The following is a 17,195-nucleotide window of genomic DNA, read 5'->3' as shown; positions in this document are numbered from 1 at the left end:
GTCATGGCAACTTGTAAGGCAACACCACTTATCCTGCCCCGCCTCCTCTCGTCCCCCTCTCAGATTTATTGCAGCCGGAAAAGGGCCTCCTTTCACGGTTCTCGCTTCTGTGTGTTTGCCATTCAGTTTTCTGCTTTTCCAATATATTTCGGAGATGGCCCGTTGTTGGCCTTGGCACCACAATTCGCCATTCGATGGCGGCCAAACCGCTGAAAGTAACTAAATTGCAGCTGCAGTTGCGTTCTCGGCTTAAATTCAATTGTTGAGTAAGAATCTATAATGTGTGTTTGGTCATTGCTTGTTGAATTTTAGCTCGATTACTGTAAGTGCCTTACCTAAAATATGTATAATTTATCTTTAGCAAAACTAGAAAAGTAAGCTTTTACCAAAATTAAAGTTTAAAGAGAAAATCTAAAATTTTAAATAAGTTAAAAAAAAAATAATAAAAAGGCAAAATATAAATTTTTTTTTTGAATGATTGCTAAGGAAAAAAAAGAACATTGCAGCTTTATAAAAAATTGTATTTGTAAGACACAGAAGATATTTGAATAGCTTTTAATGAGCCACCAACAGACAGTATACTATCTATTGATTTTTTAAAGAGCGCATAAAATTAATCAAAGCAAAGAGTGTGATTAAATTTCGATGAAATTTCAGTCTGAATTCTTTGATAGCTAATTTTAATATTTATTTAGCATTTCTCATTTGTTCACGGCAGTTACCAGCAGGTGGACTCATCAAAGTCAAAGCTGAAAACAATAGTTTATTGCAATGCAAAAAAAAAAAAACCGATAATTAACGCTGCTTGACCGCGATTCCATGGCATTCGTTTGACATGGTTTTGTCATTAGTTGAGAGTCCAGAGAATGCATTAAATTCAGCAAAGTTACGCTGGCCTTAAAGACCGTCCCGAACCGAACAGCATGCATTGATTTATTGCCATACTGAGCCGTCGTTACCAACTCCCTTTTGGCCATGGACCTCGCTCATCTGCCGGAGCTTCGGTTTGCTCGCCGGTGCATGAATGTCACTGCCGAGCCAAATGGACAAGACAACCAAAACCAAACGAACAGCCAGCAACCAGCAGCCAACAGCCAAGCCAGCGAAAGGGTTAAATCGCACTGAACATTGGCTAAAAGGAGGGCAGCAACAAATAACAAACGGGAAGATGGAGAGCCGCAAAAAGTGTAGCAAAGAAATCAGCGCACGTTAGCAATTAATAATGGGGGAGGCCAAAGTATTCCGAGACTCTGGGACTCAGTAGCAGTCCGGGATCGACAAAAATTTGGCGGCCTGCGTATGGGGACCGAAAAAAAGAAGCCACCAAGAATAGAATGGTAGAAGGAATCGGATGCGATGTCGGCTAACCAAAATAAAGGAGAAGAAAAATCCTGCAGTTTGTGCCGGCAAGCAAGGAGAAACATGTTGAATTTCATTTCAATTTTGCTTATAAAATTGTGAAAATATGTTCTGATCACATTAGAAAAATATAAAAGAGTAAAAGAAATTATATATATAAAATAAATAGATTCTTTAAAGAAAATAATACTTTTGTTAATGTCAACCAATTGCAATGGTTTATTGGAATTAAGGTAGTAAAATAAATTACTAAGGTATAACTACAATTATGAAATGCAGATCTAAATTAACTAGACTTGACTATTTTAGAAGGTGAATTAAAAATTAATTTCAAATCGAATGCTAAAATATATAAGATAATCAAACATAAAACACCTGAAAATATTTGATAGTTCCTATGAGAGCTATATGGTAACGTTTTTTGATTTTGCTAAAATTAAAAGCGTAACTCTATATTAATAAACCATTATTATGTCCAATAGAATTAAAACTAAAAATTAAAAATTAGAAAAATATTTAAATTTAAAAAGTATGGATAAAAAGAACTGATAACGCGGTTAATTAATTTTTTTTAACTGAGAAACTGTTTTAAGTTGAGTCAATCACTCGCCTGGTAAAGCTAATGAAAATTATATTTCTTTAGTTAATGACTTTACGCCAGTGTTATTATTTCCCTTTTTAAAATGTCCATTAGCTTCTTTAAGCCTAAAGCTTGTCATTGTGCGTGGTGCCAATTTTAATGGCTGTAAAAGCCTTCGACCGTCGGGTCGCTGACAGTTGCATAATACAAAAAATTAAGTGCCACGTCCGACCACCCACACCCACCCACAGCCGAGTGCACACATGGTTGTCATATGTAATTATTAATTTCTAAAAAGCCATTCAAATATAATATAATTTGAAAATGCGCGCGACGACGTGCCCGGCTCCAAATGTCTCTGATTGTCCGGTTTTGTCCAGACTGTCCAGATTGTCCGGGATTGTCCAGGATTGTCCAGGGGTGGCGGAGCGGAAAATGGAAATTGGGGCGGGCAATGACCAACGGCCGGCTGCTCAGTTACAAATGTTGTTAGGACATTAATTTATGTGTGTGCCCCCCACTAGTGGGCCAAATCAATATTCCCGCGGCGTAAAGAAATATGCCGAATTGCCAAAAACGCATCCCGATGTCTCACCCCCTTTTTGGCCGGTGCATATGTTTTGATTTAAAAGCTCACGCGCATACGGAACTAATCCTAATTTAAATGTTTTTGGCTGCTATTTTGGCAGCTAAATAAAGAGGGAAATTTAATTGTTTTGTTGTTTGGCGGCAGACTAAAAAAGGAGAAAGAAAAGAGAATCGATTTTGCATAACAAATTCAATTAAATATCCTAGTGCATGAATTAAAATCATATTAAAGCTAATTGGAAAATGAAAATTTGGTTAAAATAATATGTGAATAAAAAACTAATGGGCACAACAAAAAGAGGTTAAATATTTAATCACTTGCATGCGGTTGCCACTGGACAATGGCACATTATTTTGAAATAAAAAGCACTATGTATTTAAGCACTTCCATTATGTTTTCAATAGTGAGTGCCAAACACACTTAACATTTATTTTCGCCATTTAATTCCCACAAACATAATTGAACTTAATTCTTAAATACTTCGCTCGACTTGCGGCCATCCAAGCTCAATGCAATAAATTGTGGCAATGGTTGCCATAATAATTCTACTTTTCTGCCACAAATCTCCGCAATTCCCAAAATAGTTTTCAAAGCGCGTCAACAAATTTATTTGTGCGCGCCAAAGTAAAAAGGCCAACAAAACTATTTTGTGCAAACAAGTTAAATCAAATATATTGCTTCGATTTGCTGCTGCTGATATTTTTGTTGTAATGGGTTTTGTTTTGTTGTCGGGGCAATTGCCAAACACCAAGTTCAACAGCAATTAAAATGGCCAAAAAAGAAGCAAACGAAGGATGCACACGAGAAGAATAAGGGAAATAAATGCATCTGACCAGCGGCAGGAGAAACATTTCGGCTGCTTATCTTCTAGTTGCTGCTAGTTAACAAACAACCCAAAAGCCCCAACAACTAAACAACTACAACAAGTCGCATCGCGAACGACAGCAACCCATGAAAACTTTGCTTTGCCCAAAATAGACCATTCGCTCGTCCAAGAAGCCATAAAAATGTTGCTCACGCTGCGAGGTGATGCTAACTGGGTGGAGTGGAGCGTGAGTTAGAGTGAAGCCTCATCAGGATGGACAAAATATATATAATTATATTGGAAGTTATTTTAAGTCTCAAACACCTAATCAGAGTCCCTTACTATTAATACGACTTCATACTATAATACTAGAAATAGTTATTTTAAGATTACACTTGTAAGTAATATATAAGTTTTATGTTTAGCAAAAAAAATTATTTTGCATAATTTCAAAAGCTGTAATAGATTAAGAACAAATTTATAATCATAAATGAAATTGATTGATGTTTATTTAGTTTAAATTATACTCAGTAGCTTCCCGTTCATTTACAGAGTTTCACTGTCTTTCAGCTTCGTTGTGTGCACGTAAATCGCTGTAATAGAAACATTGCATTTTATTGCAGTTGTCTTCGTTCTCCTGGATGTCCTTTCTCTGGTTTGCTTCCCCCGTTGCCCTCTTTTTTGTCTTTGGGCCAATAACATTCTGATAAATGGTCAGAACGGCTTTCGTGTCGATGTCCTTGAGGCAGGAGCATCAGCATTGCCATCTGCAACAGCTGCCCACTACTGCAGATATTTGTCTAAGCTGAGAGAACTTTTCAATTTGCACTAAAAGTATTTTCGTTTTCGGGCCAACCTGGCCCAAGTAAATCCCATGTCCCCAGATCTTGATTTTGTCAGCCCGAACGTGGCGAGCTGAACCTGAACGCGGTTGCACTCGCCACAAATGGATGCAGGCAGCTGCCAGGCAACTTATAAATGGTGTCAACCTAAGGGGGCTCTTCATCACAAGTGGCCACCGCACCAAGACTCCCTCTTTTTTCATGCTCGATTTGTCTTTGGCTTCTTGTTGGCCGACCAAAAAATAAACTTTAATTAACTTAAGTACATACATGGGAAACGGAATATATAAGCGAGCACAATTCACAGTGTTTCCCCACTATGGACTCCATGGGAGATGTATGAATTGAATTTTTAAAGTGCGCTTGACTCTTTTTTGATCAAGTTACTAAATAAATATACTTACAACATTTTCTGTATAACACTTCAATTTCAATTTGGTTCCAAGGGTATTTAAGTTTCGACCAACCATCAACGTTACTTCTCTCCTGTTTGACTCGACCAGCATGAATAATGCAAATGTCCAGGAGCTGTTGTAGGAGACATTTCCATGAGCCCAGCCTTGGACACTGTGAGTGCAGCCCCAGGATTGTGGTTTCGGTGTAGAAAAAGCTCTGCACATAAGGAAGAAACGAGCTAAGGTAGCTTGTAAAAGCGGGTGTCACAGCTTCTTTATTGAGGGTTGTTAATATCTTACCAATAACTTATAAAAGGCTAGTTTCAGCTTTGGGAAATAATTTAAAATTAGTTGAAAAAATGTAAAATAAAAAACTTTTAAAACAGTTTTTGGCAATATGTAGAATTTTTGTTCTTAAACTAGATTTACGGCTTAAAGTACTAAAACTTGTCATTGTTCCAAAATTAAATGATGAAAGCAGAACTGAAACTAAGTACTCGCATCAGTGGGACTAGAACTATCACTAGAAGTTGTAGGACCAGCAGTAGTTGAACTAGAACTAGGTTTATCACTAGATGTTGTAGGAACTGCAGTAGTTGAACTAGTAGAACTAGGTAAAGTACTAATAGTTGTAGAACTAGGTGAAGTACTAGTAGATGAAGAACTAGTTGTAGAGCTAGTACTGGTAAAGCTAGGAATAGTACTGGCACTAGTAGTACTTAAGCTAGGTGTAGTACTAGAAACACTTGTACTGGTAGTTGTAGAAGTAGTTGTAGAACTAATTGTAGTGCTGGTACTAGTAGACTCAGAACTAGAAGTAGGTGAAGAACTAGAACTAGAAGTAGGTGAAGAACTTGAACTAGAAGTAGGTGTAGAGCCAGAACTAAATGGACTTGAACTAGTAGAGCTGTCAGTAGTACTAGTACTAGTACTAGTACTAGTACTAGTACTGGAACTAGGAGTATCCGGGGAGGTATTTGCATCTATCCAACTCTGAAACCAAATCACACTTGCGTAGACGTCGGGTTTGGTGGTGCAACCGCCCTCGGAGAGAATGCCCACGAGCTTTCCGTCATCCACCAGGGGCGCTCCGGTGTCGTAGGAACATCCTCCGGTGCCGTAGTTGGTGCACATGGTGTAACCTGAGATGCCATTGTCCCAGAGATGAAACCAAACAGCCCGATCCTTGGCGCACTGCTCCCGGTTGTAAACCGTAACCCATGCCATCTGCAGTCGGGACGGCAGACTGCCAAAGCACCTGTCCCACCAGCTTCCCCACCAACTGGTTGATCCCCAGCCGGAAACGGATAGCCAGGCTTCATCCTGGGGTACACTATTCGTTACACTGATCGGTTGGATGGTTTTTGAGGTCTCGAGTCGGTCGCACAGCGTCAGCAGAGCCAGGTTGAAGTCGAAGCGCCAGTAAGAGTATTGCGGATGAGTGATTTTGCCGCAGACGTCAAGCAGAACTCCAGTCCCATCGTAGTCCCGCGAAGTGGTGCTCACGCGCACTTGAATATAGTCTATGGAGTAATCGTATACGCAAGAAGCTGCCGTGAGAATGGTGTCAGATTTGATGATGGCACCACTGCAAACTGCACTGTTGTCCACAATTATGGCCGCCTGGTAGGGGGCATCTTCAATGTCCACGGAAGAGCCGCCAATGATGCGGGTCTGGGGGTCAGGGCCACCAAACACCGTCCATGGAAGGGCCAGCAGCAGAAGAGGGAACACTAGTCGGATCATTATTGCCAACTAAACTAAGTGCCTGACCTCCAAGACTTTTATAGGCAAAATGCCCTAGTTGTCCTTATCTGCAAAGTCATACCTCAAATTGAGTGATGGCTTGCCTTCTGTTCTATCTTATTAGGAAGTATTGCATGTTTTGACACCTATCTTAATAGCTTTTTTACATTTTAAATTGAATTGACTGCACAACTCAAGCAGGTTTCATATTTGAACGAGCTTGTTTTCACCGGGGCCAGAAGTTTAAATCGACTTAAGTGAATGAATTTAATGCAATCTATAAAATATATATTTGCCTCAGCTATGGATTTTATCTCCTGGTTCAGTTATTTGGAGTTTTTGGCCAGCCAGGTCTTATACTTGAGAAGATTGGTATATACGTCGGGACGTTTGGAGCAACCGCCTCTGGACAAGATGCCAATCAACTTGCCCTTGAGGGCTAGAGGTGATCCCAAGTCAAAGGAGCATGCTTCGTCACCAGCCTTTTCTGTGCAGAACATGTCGTCCGTGATGTTTCTACCAAGCTGATTCTGCTTTGGCCAGTTCTTCATGCACGTCTTTCGACCGGACATCTTTACTTCTGCACTCATCATCTGTTGGGCAAGGCCGTCCAGACATTGCTCCCAAAACAATGACCACCATCTGACGGACGGCCAGCCGGTGGATAAGACCTTTGAATTGTCGGCTGGAAATTTATCGACCAGCTGGATTTGCTTGATCGCATTGGAGGCCGTGAGCGGGCTGCACAGCTTCAACAGGGCCACGTTATAGGGAGTGTTGAGCTCCGAGAACTTTTCGTGAACGATGATATTGCAGACGGCGGCATCAGGGGAGCTGCGAGTGGAGCTCCCGACTCGCACCCTCACGGCCTTGGTCGTAAACCCGTCCACACACTTTGCCGCCGTTATGATGTACTCCATGCTGTAGATGACGCCGGAGCACTTGGCCTTTTCTTTGATCACAACAGAAGCCGTCCATGGCGCCACCTTTATGTCCAAAGGTGTTCCTCCCATAGTGGCGTTTCTGCACTTGTCCGCTTCTATTTCCTCGTCGTCCTCGGAATATACGAGCACCAACAATCCTAGGAAGAGTTGTAGAGCTGGTAGAATCATTATCGCAAATGAAATTGGCTACACCGAGGATTGCAGTTTTTATAGTAACATAGCGAAACGGTTTTTTAAACGTGTCATCAATCTGTTATACTACACGGTTTTATATGCCTTAACTATTGCATTTTATACGCTTACTTTGCGTAACTTTACTTAGTAAAGTTCTTTTACTTTAAATTTTTATTTGGTTGCTTGTAGACTTTTAATAGACTTTAACTAATTGTGCATCCCCCCTAAACTTTTCTGACTGTAAATATTTACCTTAAAAGTTAGAAACTATTATAATGTGGTACAGCCAGGACCTACGTTTATACAAATGTAGATATATATTAGCTTATAATCACTAATAAATATATTTCATAGACTTGGGTACAATAGTCTCACGTAACAAGATGGCTATGAACCCATTGATGTTTGTCCATTAATTGCCCTTAGTATTATCTTTTATCCAGTTGGTGTGATGGAACAAATTGACAAAGACATCGGTCTTTGCTAAACATTCGCCCTGGGCCAATACGCCCGCTAACTTGCCATCGATGACCAGCGATGAGCCCTTGTCGAAGGAGCAGCCCTTGTCCTGCTTGGCGGCGCAAATGTTCTGATCCGTGATGGCAGAGCCTTTAACAATCCAATTATAATGTTCAGCGATACATGCCTTTACGTCGTAGAGCTTGACATTTTGTTTTCGCATATGCGCCGATGAATCGGAACAAAATTTGAATGTTGGCCATCGGAGGGCGGTAAAGCCAACAGATGTGGCTATAGCCAGCAGATCGGGCTGCTTGTCGATAAGCTGGATTTCCTTGATCTTGTTCGAGGGTTTCAGTGGCTCGCACAGGTTCAGCAGGGCCAAATTGCTGACGTACTTGTTCCTGCTAGACTGGGGGTGGATGGTCACTTTGCAAACCCCCGCTACAGTTCCGGACTCCATGATCCAACTGGAAATGCCTACGGCGACCTTTAGGTTAGACAGTGGAATCATTGACGCGCAATCCGAGTTCGTGACTATGTACTTGGTGCTGAGGATAGCACCGCTGCAAATGTGGTTGTCGTCATACCGAATTGATGCCTGCCATGGCACATCCTCCACCATTGTCACGTTGCCAATGTACCCACACTTGTTGACCTGAGCAGTTGCCTACCAGGGAAGGAATAATAGAGAAAGTATACAAGCTGGCTGGATCATTTTAGTAATTTGAGTTATATAGTCAATGGAAGCTACTATTTATAAGATATGGCAGAAATCGATATGAGGGGTGGCATACTAAATTGATCTTATATTCGTTGCACTTCTAATGCGCAAAATTTTTTTTTATTCTGATGTTTAAATTTTACAAACGGTTTTTTTTTTTGTTTTTAAGTTTTATTATTTAATAGCACCTCCTCAAAATATTAGGTGGATAAAATTGAATAAGATTAAATAATTTTGAAAGTATTCTCGAAATGACACATTTTTAACCAATACACCATTTTTTATGAAGTTCGGCAGGATTTTAATCGTTAAATTTTTGTTATAATTTGAATTTTTTTTAGTGAAAATCGGATAAAAAGGTAAATTTTTTAACAATGAATATTTTTGAAAATCTTTGTTTAGTGTGTCTTAGTTTATTGGTGTGATGAGCAGTCTTAAATTAATACCACGAAAGTATCCAAATGACACGTGAAATCAAGACAAAATAAGAACTTAAACTACAGTTTAAGACTCTTCGGTGTAGTTATAAAATTAAAAAGTATAGTACTAAATTATTACTTTTACTTTTATACTGCCTGTATATTTTTTTAAAGACTCACTTACTTAAACTAAAATTTCAAATTTTTTTTTTGGGTAAAGAATTTTGGTCACTGGAAAACAATCCTAAGAACAGTGGTGGTGGTAGAATCATTATCGCAAATGAAATTGGCTACACCAAGGATTGCAGTTTATATAGTAACATAGCGAAACGGCTTTTTAAACGTGTCATCAATCTGTTATACTACACGGTTTTATATGCCTTAACTATTGCATTTTATACGCTTACTTTGCAAAATGTCAATTAGTAAAGTTCTTTTACCTTAAATTTTTATTTGGTTGCTTGTAAACTTTTAATAGACTTTAACTCATTGTGCATCCCCCCTAAACTTTTCTGACTGTAGATATTTACCTTAAAAGTTAGAAACTATTATAATGTGGTACAGCCAGAACCTACATTAAATTTCATAAGCTTTTGAGAAGTTTTAAGAAGGGCGAATCGTACTAGAAATACAGTGGGTTATACAAACGTAGATATAGATTAGCTTATAATCACTAATAAATATATTTCATAGACTTGGGTACAATAGTCTCACGTAACAGGATGTCATTGATGTTTGTCCATTAATTGTCCTTAGTATTATCTTTTATCCAGTTGGCGTGATGGAACAAATTGACAAAGACATCGGGCTTCTTGGAACAATCGCCCAGGGCTAATACGCCCGCCAACTTGCCATCGATGACCAGCGAAGAGCCCTTGTCGAAGGAGCAGCCCTTTTCTCGCTTGGCGGTGCAAATGTTCTGATCCGTGATGCCAGAGGCCTTAACAATCATATTATTTCGTACAGCGATGCATGCCTTTACGTCGTAGAGCTTGACATTTTGTTTTCGCAGGTACGCCGATGAATCGGAACAAATTTTGATTTTTGTCAAGCCCCTCCGTACGAGGGCGGCAAAGCCGGAAGTTGTGGCTTTAGCCAGCAGATCGGGCTGCTTGTCGATAAGCTGGATTTCTTTGATCTTGTTCGAGGGTTTCAGTGGCTCGCACAGGTTCAGCAGGGCCAAATTGCTGGCGTACTTTTTCTTGGAAGACTGGGGGTGGATGGTCACGTTGCAAACCCCCGCTACAGTTCCGGACTCCACGATCCGACTGAAAATGCCTACGACGACCTTTAGGCTAGACAGTGGACTCTTTGATGCGCAATCCGAGTTCGTGACTATGTACTTGGTGCTGAGGATAGTACCGCTGCAAATGTGGTTGCCAGCAGACTGAATTGATGCCTGCCATGGCGCATCCTCCGCCATTGACACTTTGCCCATGAGCCAACACCTGTTGTGCTGAGCAGTTGCCAACCAGGGAAGGATCCATAGAAAAAGTATACAAGCTGGCTGGATCATTTTAGTAATTTGAGTTCTATAGTGAATGGGAGATACTATTTATAAGATATGGCAGAAGTCGATGTAAGGGGGTGGCATACTAAATTGATCTTATATTCGTTGCACTTCTTATGCGCAAAGTTTTTTTTTATTCTGGGATCTTACAATTTAGCCTTGATGTTCAAATTTTACAAACGGTTTTTTTTTTTTTTTTAAGTTTTATAATTTAATAGCACGTCCTTAAAATATTACGTGGATAAAATTGACAAAGGTTAAAATATTTTGAAAGTATACTCAAAATAACACATTAATAACCAATAAACCATTTTTTATGAAGTTCGGCAGGATTTAAAATAAACCTCAAAACGTGATTGTTTAATTTTAGTTATAATTTGAATTTTTTTTTAGTGAAAATCGGATAAAAAGGTAAATTTTTGAACAATGAATATTTTTGAAAATCTTAGTTAAGTGTGTTATTTAACTGAATCTATTGGTGGGATGAGCAGTATTAAATTAATACCACGAAATGACACTTGTGGTGTTTCAAAATAAGAACTTAGACTACAGTATTAGACTCTTCGGTGTAGATACACAGAGAAAATTAATCAAGTATATTGAACTCAACCTGAGAATATTCGTACTCAAAAAGAATCCAATAGAAAAATTCTCACTTTGAGACCATTTTACTCAGTTTGAGTACAAATTTTCAAGAATGAAAAATGAATGAGAAGCTACCAAAATAAATCGTCCAAAAATTTAACTAACATTTTGTTTCAACTTTGTTTTTTGTTTTACATTATATTATATTATAAAAATTTGCGTGCTAAATGAAATCATTTTACTTACGAAATATTTTTATGAAAACCTCGACTGAGAATTGAACCCGGAACCTTTCGCATTTTAGATGTAAGACCTAACTAATCGTCCACGCACGCTCTAACTTCTCAGTAATTCTGAAACATTTAACCATTACTATATCTCGAAGAACTAAAAAAAAAAATTAAAAAACACCAAAGTTATAATTTTTTTAAATTTATTTTAATGATTATTCCTATGGGAGCTATATGCTATAGTCTTCCGATCCGGCTCGTTCCGATTTATATACTACCTGCAATAGAAAGACAACTTTTGGGAAAGTTTCATGCAGATAGCTTTGAAACTGAGTGACTAGGTATAATACCCTCTGCAAGGGTATAAAAAGAATCACACAACTCGAAGTGAACTCGGAACCTCAAAACCTTGGGTGTTGGCATCCTGGTCCGGACATCTCAGACCGCTAGACCACGGATTTTAAGAACGTTTTGCCTCATTATTAGAAATTTTTTCTCAAATACAGAATATATCCTCAGTTTAAGTATTTTTTCTTAAAATGAGTACAAATATTCTTAATGTGAGTTTTTGGGCAAAATCAGTACTCAAAATGAGTATATCCTCAAGTTGAGAATTCAAAGTCTCAATTTCTGAACGTCAGAATTTTCTCTGTGTACTAACTTATTACTTTTACTTTAATACTGCCTGTATATTAATGTAAAGATACACTTTCTTAAACTAAAATTTTAAATTTTTTTTGGATGAAGAATTTTGGTCACTGAAAAACAATCCTAAGAAGAGTGGTAGAGCTGTTAGAATCATTATCGCAAATGAAATTGGCTACACCAAGGTTGCAGTTTATATAGTAACATAGCGAAACGGTTTTTTAAACGTGTCATCAATCTGTTATACTACACGGTTTTATATGCCTTAACTATTGCATTTTATACGCTTACTTTGCAAAATGTCAATTAGTAAAGTTCTTTTACTTTAAATTTGTACTTGGTTGTTTGTAAAATTTTAATAGATTTTAACTCATTGTGCATCCCCCCTAAAAGATTAGCTTATAATCACTAATAAATATATTTCATAGACTTGTGTACAATAGTCTCACGTAACAAGATGGCTATGAACCCATTGATGTTTGTCCATTAATTGTCCTTAGTATTATCTTTTATCCAGTTGGTGTGATGGAACAAATTGACAAAGACATCGGGCTTCTTGGAACAATCGCCCAGTGCCAATACGCCCGCCAACTTGCCATCGATGACCAGCGGAGAACCCTTGTCGAAGGAGCAGCCCTTATCCTGGTTGGCGGCGCAAATGTTCTGATCCGTGATGCCAGAGGCCTTACCAAACCAACCAATTCGTTCAGCGATGCATGCCTTTACGTCGTAGAGCTTGACATCTCGTTTTCGCAGGACCGCCGATGAAACGGACCAACATTTTTTTTTTGTCAAGCCCCACCATCCGAGGGCGCCAAAGCCGGAAGTTGTGGCTTTAGCCAGCAGATCGGGCTGCTTGTCGATAAGCTGGATTTCCTTGATCTTGTTCGAGGGTTTCAGTGGCTCGCACAGGTTCAACAGCGCCAAATTGCTGGCGTACTTTTTCTTGGCAGACTGGGGGTGGATGGTCACTTTGCAAACCCCCGCTACAGTTCCGGACTCCGAGAACCGAATGGAATTGCCTACGACGACCTTTAGGTTAGACAGTGGACTCTTTGATGCGCAATCCGAGGTCGTGACTATGTACTTGGTGCTGAGGATAGCACCGCTGCAAATGTGGTTGCCATCAGACTGAATTGATGCCTGCCATGGCGCATCCTCCGCCATTGTCACGTTGCCCATGATCCCACAGCTGTCGAGCTGAGCAGTTGCCAACCAGGGAAGGATCCATAGAAAAAGTATACAAGCTGGCTGGATCATTTTAGTAATTTAAGTTCTATAGTGAATGGCCGCTACAATTTATAAGATATGGCAGAAATCGACTTGAGGCTTACTAAATTGATCTTATATTCGTTGCACTTCTAATGCGCAAAGTTTTTTTTATTCTGGGATCTTACACATTAACCTTGATGTTTAAATTACTGCCTGTATACTAATTTAAAGATACACTTACTTAAACTAAAATTTCAATTTTTTTTTTTTGGGTGAAGAATTTTGGTCACCGAAAAACAAAATCAGAAAAATGGTTGTTTATTTTTCATAATTACTGAATATTTTTAATACAAAAGTTACCAAATTGTATTTTCTAAATGTCAAACAGTTTAGTTGTGTTTGTAAACAAATATTCCGACCCCTTAAATAATTACAATTTGATATATGGAATAGATTATTAAGCCTTAAGCTTAGAAATTGTTCTAACTTATGTAGATCCTAGTTACTCCTTGGTATTATCATCGAACCAGGTCTTGTGCTTGATGAGATTCGAGTACACATCGGGTTTGAAGGAACAGCCAGACGTGGACAGGATGCCCACGAGTTTATTGTCGACCACCAAAGGTGCCCCCATATCATAGACGCAGGCTCCCTTGCGTGATGTCTTGGTACAGATGGTCAAGTGAGAGATTCCTTTAAGCCGATAAGATCCAAATGATCTCCAGTCTGATGCGCACTGATTTTGGTTACGGATACGCAACTCAGTGCTGTGCAATTGCGTAGGCAGATCGAGAAACATGTCGTTTAACGCATCGAGAATCTCGTCAAACGTCCTGCCTTTAGCAATGTCATACCAATTTCCCCGCCTGGCGCCACATCCCGTGAGATTAGCTCGAGAATGGTCCTGCGGAACCTTGTCGGCCCTTTCGATGGCCTTTATTTGACGGGTGGTGGCAAGTGACTCGCAGGTTCTCAACAGGGCCAGATTGTTGTCGAAGCGCCAAGCGGAGTACTGGGGATGTATTTTCACCTTGCAGACTCCCACCTTAAAGCCGCCTGACTGGCAGCTGCTGGTGCCTAACCTTACTTTTAGATCACTCAATTTATAGCCAGCCACACACTTGGCAGCCGTCAGAAAGTAATTATTCTTGACCAATACTCCGCTGCATTTTAGCTTAGATTTGGCTATAAGCGAACCAAACCATGGGACAACCCTAATATTTTTTGTGTTACCACCTATTATTCGATGTTCTCCGAAAACCAGGCAAGGCAGAGCCACAAATTGGAGCAGGATCAGGGTGCGGATCATTTTCCTGAACTGACTTCAGCACGAAATAGGTTTCGCGTTATATGCGATTCAAAATGCAATGAGCCAGCCATGGGTAATTATCAAAGAACTCATCCATCATTTGCTTTGGAATTTTGTTTTAATTTATCTTTTAATGAATATGTAAAATAAAGAAATTTATATTATAGCATTAAGAAATATTGAATAGGTTTTGTGTTCAGTTAAGATAGGGAAATGGGTTATTGTTTATATAAATAAAGACCCCCCACTAAGGAAGTACATTTTCAAACATGTGTTGTACTTCTGCAATATGCATTACATTTTTGCAACTGATTATAGAGCAGATCCATTTAGTTATTCTCAAAAATAGCTTAAAAGTTATGTTTAAAGGATGGAAAAGTATCCCTTAGTGCTTTCCAATATAAAAAAAAAAGCTAGATCATTGAATCGGGTAATGGTTAAACGTCAATTTTTGTTTGCTATCTAACAAACATGTGCAGTTAGAAAGAGAAACGTTTTGTTTAAGCCGTATTGACATTTCTGGGGATAAAAGGCTTCTAACCAATCGATTGAATATAAACTCAAATAATTATTTATGCAGTTGCCTTTTCATGCAAATGGTAATCTATATTCCCAAATTATACTGTATAATTTAAGCAACCGCGTCTTTCCGCTTAGAGCTGCTTTAACTCCTTTCCCCTCTTGGCAACAAAAATTTCACCAGCCATTACACTAAGCCGCTTAAATTATTTGAATAATTCCCTGGATGTAAAAAAAAAGTGGGGGACTGTAATATAGCTGGGCATATCCATCAAACGACATTTGTACGTATTTATGCGATTTTACATGAATGGAAATTTAAATCTGGGCAATGTTTAGCAAAATGTCGAAATAAATAGTTTCGTATCGGGATGTTGGTAACGAGTTATTGGTGGAAAATGGGTGGTGGCAGAGGCCAAGCAAACAAACAATTTGATGATTCGCCATGTCAAGTGGGGTGGCTCGGCAGGCCACGCCGGCGGATTAAAATAGATTACAACTGAATTATTTGATAATGCCCCAACAGATGCAACACATCGCATCGGGGCAAGCCCCGACTCGCATTTAATTTTCATCAATGTGAAAATCATTTTTCGATGTCGGCTTTTTTATCACCTTTTTTATGGGGTTTTTGCTTGCTTCAGCGGGAAAACGTGTTTTCAATTTGCCCCTGGAACTAAGTTTTTTCCAGGCTGTGGTAAAAAATCATCTGTTTGGCTGTTTTTTTAATCAATTATTGTTTTGGCGTTTTTACAGCTCAATTTAATTGATTTTATTTGTGCAAAATCAGGAAAAGATCTTTCGTTAAATGAGGGTTTGATTGTATTAGTGTTTTGGTAATAAGAGTATCGATGTACTTCCAATTAATGATATTTGTTGCAAAATGTGTTTTGAAGTGCTATCGCTAATGTTAAAACAAGTTAAGGTCACCAATATAACATTTTTTTTTAAGTCAAAGACATATAATGCATAAATTAACATTAAAATATGTTACTTAGTGTGAAAATAATTATTATAAAAAGTTCAGTTATTATTTTTAAATTTAAATTTGTCTTACATATATACGAATAAAATCCGAAAATAGTTAAATGAAACATTTACAAAATGTTTAATATATTCATATTTAAAGTAACTTAAAATATATACTTTCTCTGTGTTTCACAAGTTCTTAATTCTATTATTTTGAATAAGATTTTACAATGTAAACGCCCTATTTTGGATATGACCTAGATTAGCTTATTTACTAGGTTAATGACTATTTTAGTCCGGGCAACATTGCTGATGCCATAGACATCCATCGATGGCCATTTGGAGCTCGATCCAGCTGCTCCTCCATCTCAATCAGCCTTTGGCTCATACATAACACAGTAAATCCTTTTCCAGCTCGATGGCATCGTTGCCAATTTTCACACCAGCGGCAATTACTCAAACCGTTGACAACAACAGGGTGCCCAGTCCTTGTTCCCTTCTCCCTGACCCGCTTTTCCCGGACTTTTACCGCCCATCCCCAGGAACCTTCCGCAGTCACAGCTCGCCATTCGGAATCGAGGGATCGGGCAAAACAATCGTTGACAAAAATATTTGCATGCACTCTGGGTGCACTTGTCTGAATCGCTGTGCTGGGGCTGCTCCTCTTGTTTCTGGTGTTGCCATCGGCGTCGGCGCATTAAATATGCAACACCTATGACAGCAAGCCGCTTGACATTTAGATCCAACGGCACGAGCCCATTCCATTACACTCCACTCCAATCCCGTTGCTGGCGGGCATGGTTGAATGCTCACACTAAAGTTCTGCTGGCAATTTGCTGCTAAATTTGTCAAAAAAGCGAAAACTTGGCCAGCGCAAAAATTATGACTTCCGCAATTGTTGATGGAACAAAGGGAACTAACGTAATGCCAAAGTGTGACCCGAAACAGTTCAAAAGGCAACTGTTGCTCTTGAACCTTAGGAAAATCCACCGCTCGAAATCCCGCCTCCCCACACGGCAAAGTTTTTCAAATAGAAAATGTTTAATTTCCCCAAAGACAACGTCGATGCTGCTGCTGCTGCTGCTGCTGCTGCCTTTTCCAAAAACGCAGCGTTTTCCCAGCCAAGCTGAGGAAACTTTCTTACATATTTTACAATAGATCTTCGTGTGTGTGTGTGGGT

The 17,195-nt window shown here is 39.1% G+C and overlaps 6 protein-coding genes across 6 annotated transcripts; all 6 read right to left on the bottom strand.

Annotated features, from left to right (window-relative positions):
- Positions 1-4,815: 4,815 nt before the first annotated feature.
- Positions 4,816-6,316, bottom strand: LOC108149159 (trypsin-1). The gene has a single exon (XM_017276558.2). It carries the CDS (start codon positions 6,314-6,316, stop codon positions 5,060-5,062), a length of 1,257 nt encoding a protein of 418 aa, XP_017132047.1. The 3' UTR covers positions 4,816-5,059.
- A 266-nt stretch (positions 6,317-6,582) lies between these two features.
- Positions 6,583-7,448, bottom strand: LOC108149165 (hypodermin-B). The gene has a single exon (XM_017276563.2). It carries the CDS (start codon positions 7,426-7,428, stop codon positions 6,643-6,645), a length of 786 nt encoding a protein of 261 aa, XP_017132052.2. The 5' UTR covers positions 7,429-7,448; the 3' UTR covers positions 6,583-6,642.
- A 398-nt stretch (positions 7,449-7,846) lies between these two features.
- Positions 7,847-8,518, bottom strand: LOC108149158 (hypodermin-B-like). The gene has a single exon (XM_017276557.1). It carries the CDS (start codon positions 8,516-8,518, stop codon positions 7,847-7,849), a length of 672 nt encoding a protein of 223 aa, XP_017132046.1.
- Positions 8,519-9,778: 1,260 nt separating this feature from the next.
- LOC108149157 (trypsin-1-like) lies at positions 9,779-10,459 on the bottom strand. The gene has a single exon (XM_017276556.1). The coding sequence runs from the start codon at positions 10,457-10,459 to the stop codon at positions 9,779-9,781; it is 681 nt and encodes a 226-aa protein (XP_017132045.1).
- Positions 10,460-12,492: 2,033 nt separating this feature from the next.
- On the bottom strand, positions 12,493-13,173 carry LOC108149156 (trypsin-1-like). The gene has a single exon (XM_041709882.1). The coding sequence runs from the start codon at positions 13,171-13,173 to the stop codon at positions 12,493-12,495; it is 681 nt and encodes a 226-aa protein (XP_041565816.1).
- Positions 13,174-13,519: 346 nt separating this feature from the next.
- LOC108149170 (trypsin delta-like) lies at positions 13,520-14,527 on the bottom strand. The gene has a single exon (XM_017276569.2). The coding sequence runs from the start codon at positions 14,525-14,527 to the stop codon at positions 13,721-13,723; it is 807 nt and encodes a 268-aa protein (XP_017132058.1). The 3' UTR covers positions 13,520-13,720.
- Between the last annotated feature and the right edge of the window lie 2,668 nt (positions 14,528-17,195).

Source organism: Drosophila elegans, unplaced genomic scaffold, assembly GCF_018152505.1.
Source record: "Drosophila elegans isolate 14027-0461.03 unplaced genomic scaffold, ASM1815250v1 contig_520, whole genome shotgun sequence".
Lineage (NCBI taxonomy): Eukaryota > Metazoa > Arthropoda > Insecta > Diptera > Drosophilidae > Drosophila > Drosophila elegans.
This window is presented reverse-complemented; position numbering and strand designations above follow the sequence as displayed.

Coding starts and splice junctions, on each gene's coding strand:
- LOC108149159 (XM_017276558.2), bottom strand. CDS start 6,316: ATGATCCGACTAGTGTTCCCTCTTCTGCTGCTGGCCCTTCCATGGACG.
- LOC108149165 (XM_017276563.2), bottom strand. CDS start 7,428: ATGATTCTACCAGCTCTACAACTCTTCCTAGGATTGTTGGTGCTCGTA.
- LOC108149158 (XM_017276557.1), bottom strand. CDS start 8,518: ATGGTGGAGGATGTGCCATGGCAGGCATCAATTCGGTATGACGACAAC.
- LOC108149157 (XM_017276556.1), bottom strand. CDS start 10,459: ATGGCGGAGGATGCGCCATGGCAGGCATCAATTCAGTCTGCTGGCAAC.
- LOC108149156 (XM_041709882.1), bottom strand. CDS start 13,173: ATGGCGGAGGATGCGCCATGGCAGGCATCAATTCAGTCTGATGGCAAC.
- LOC108149170 (XM_017276569.2), bottom strand. CDS start 14,527: ATGATCCGCACCCTGATCCTGCTCCAATTTGTGGCTCTGCCTTGCCTG.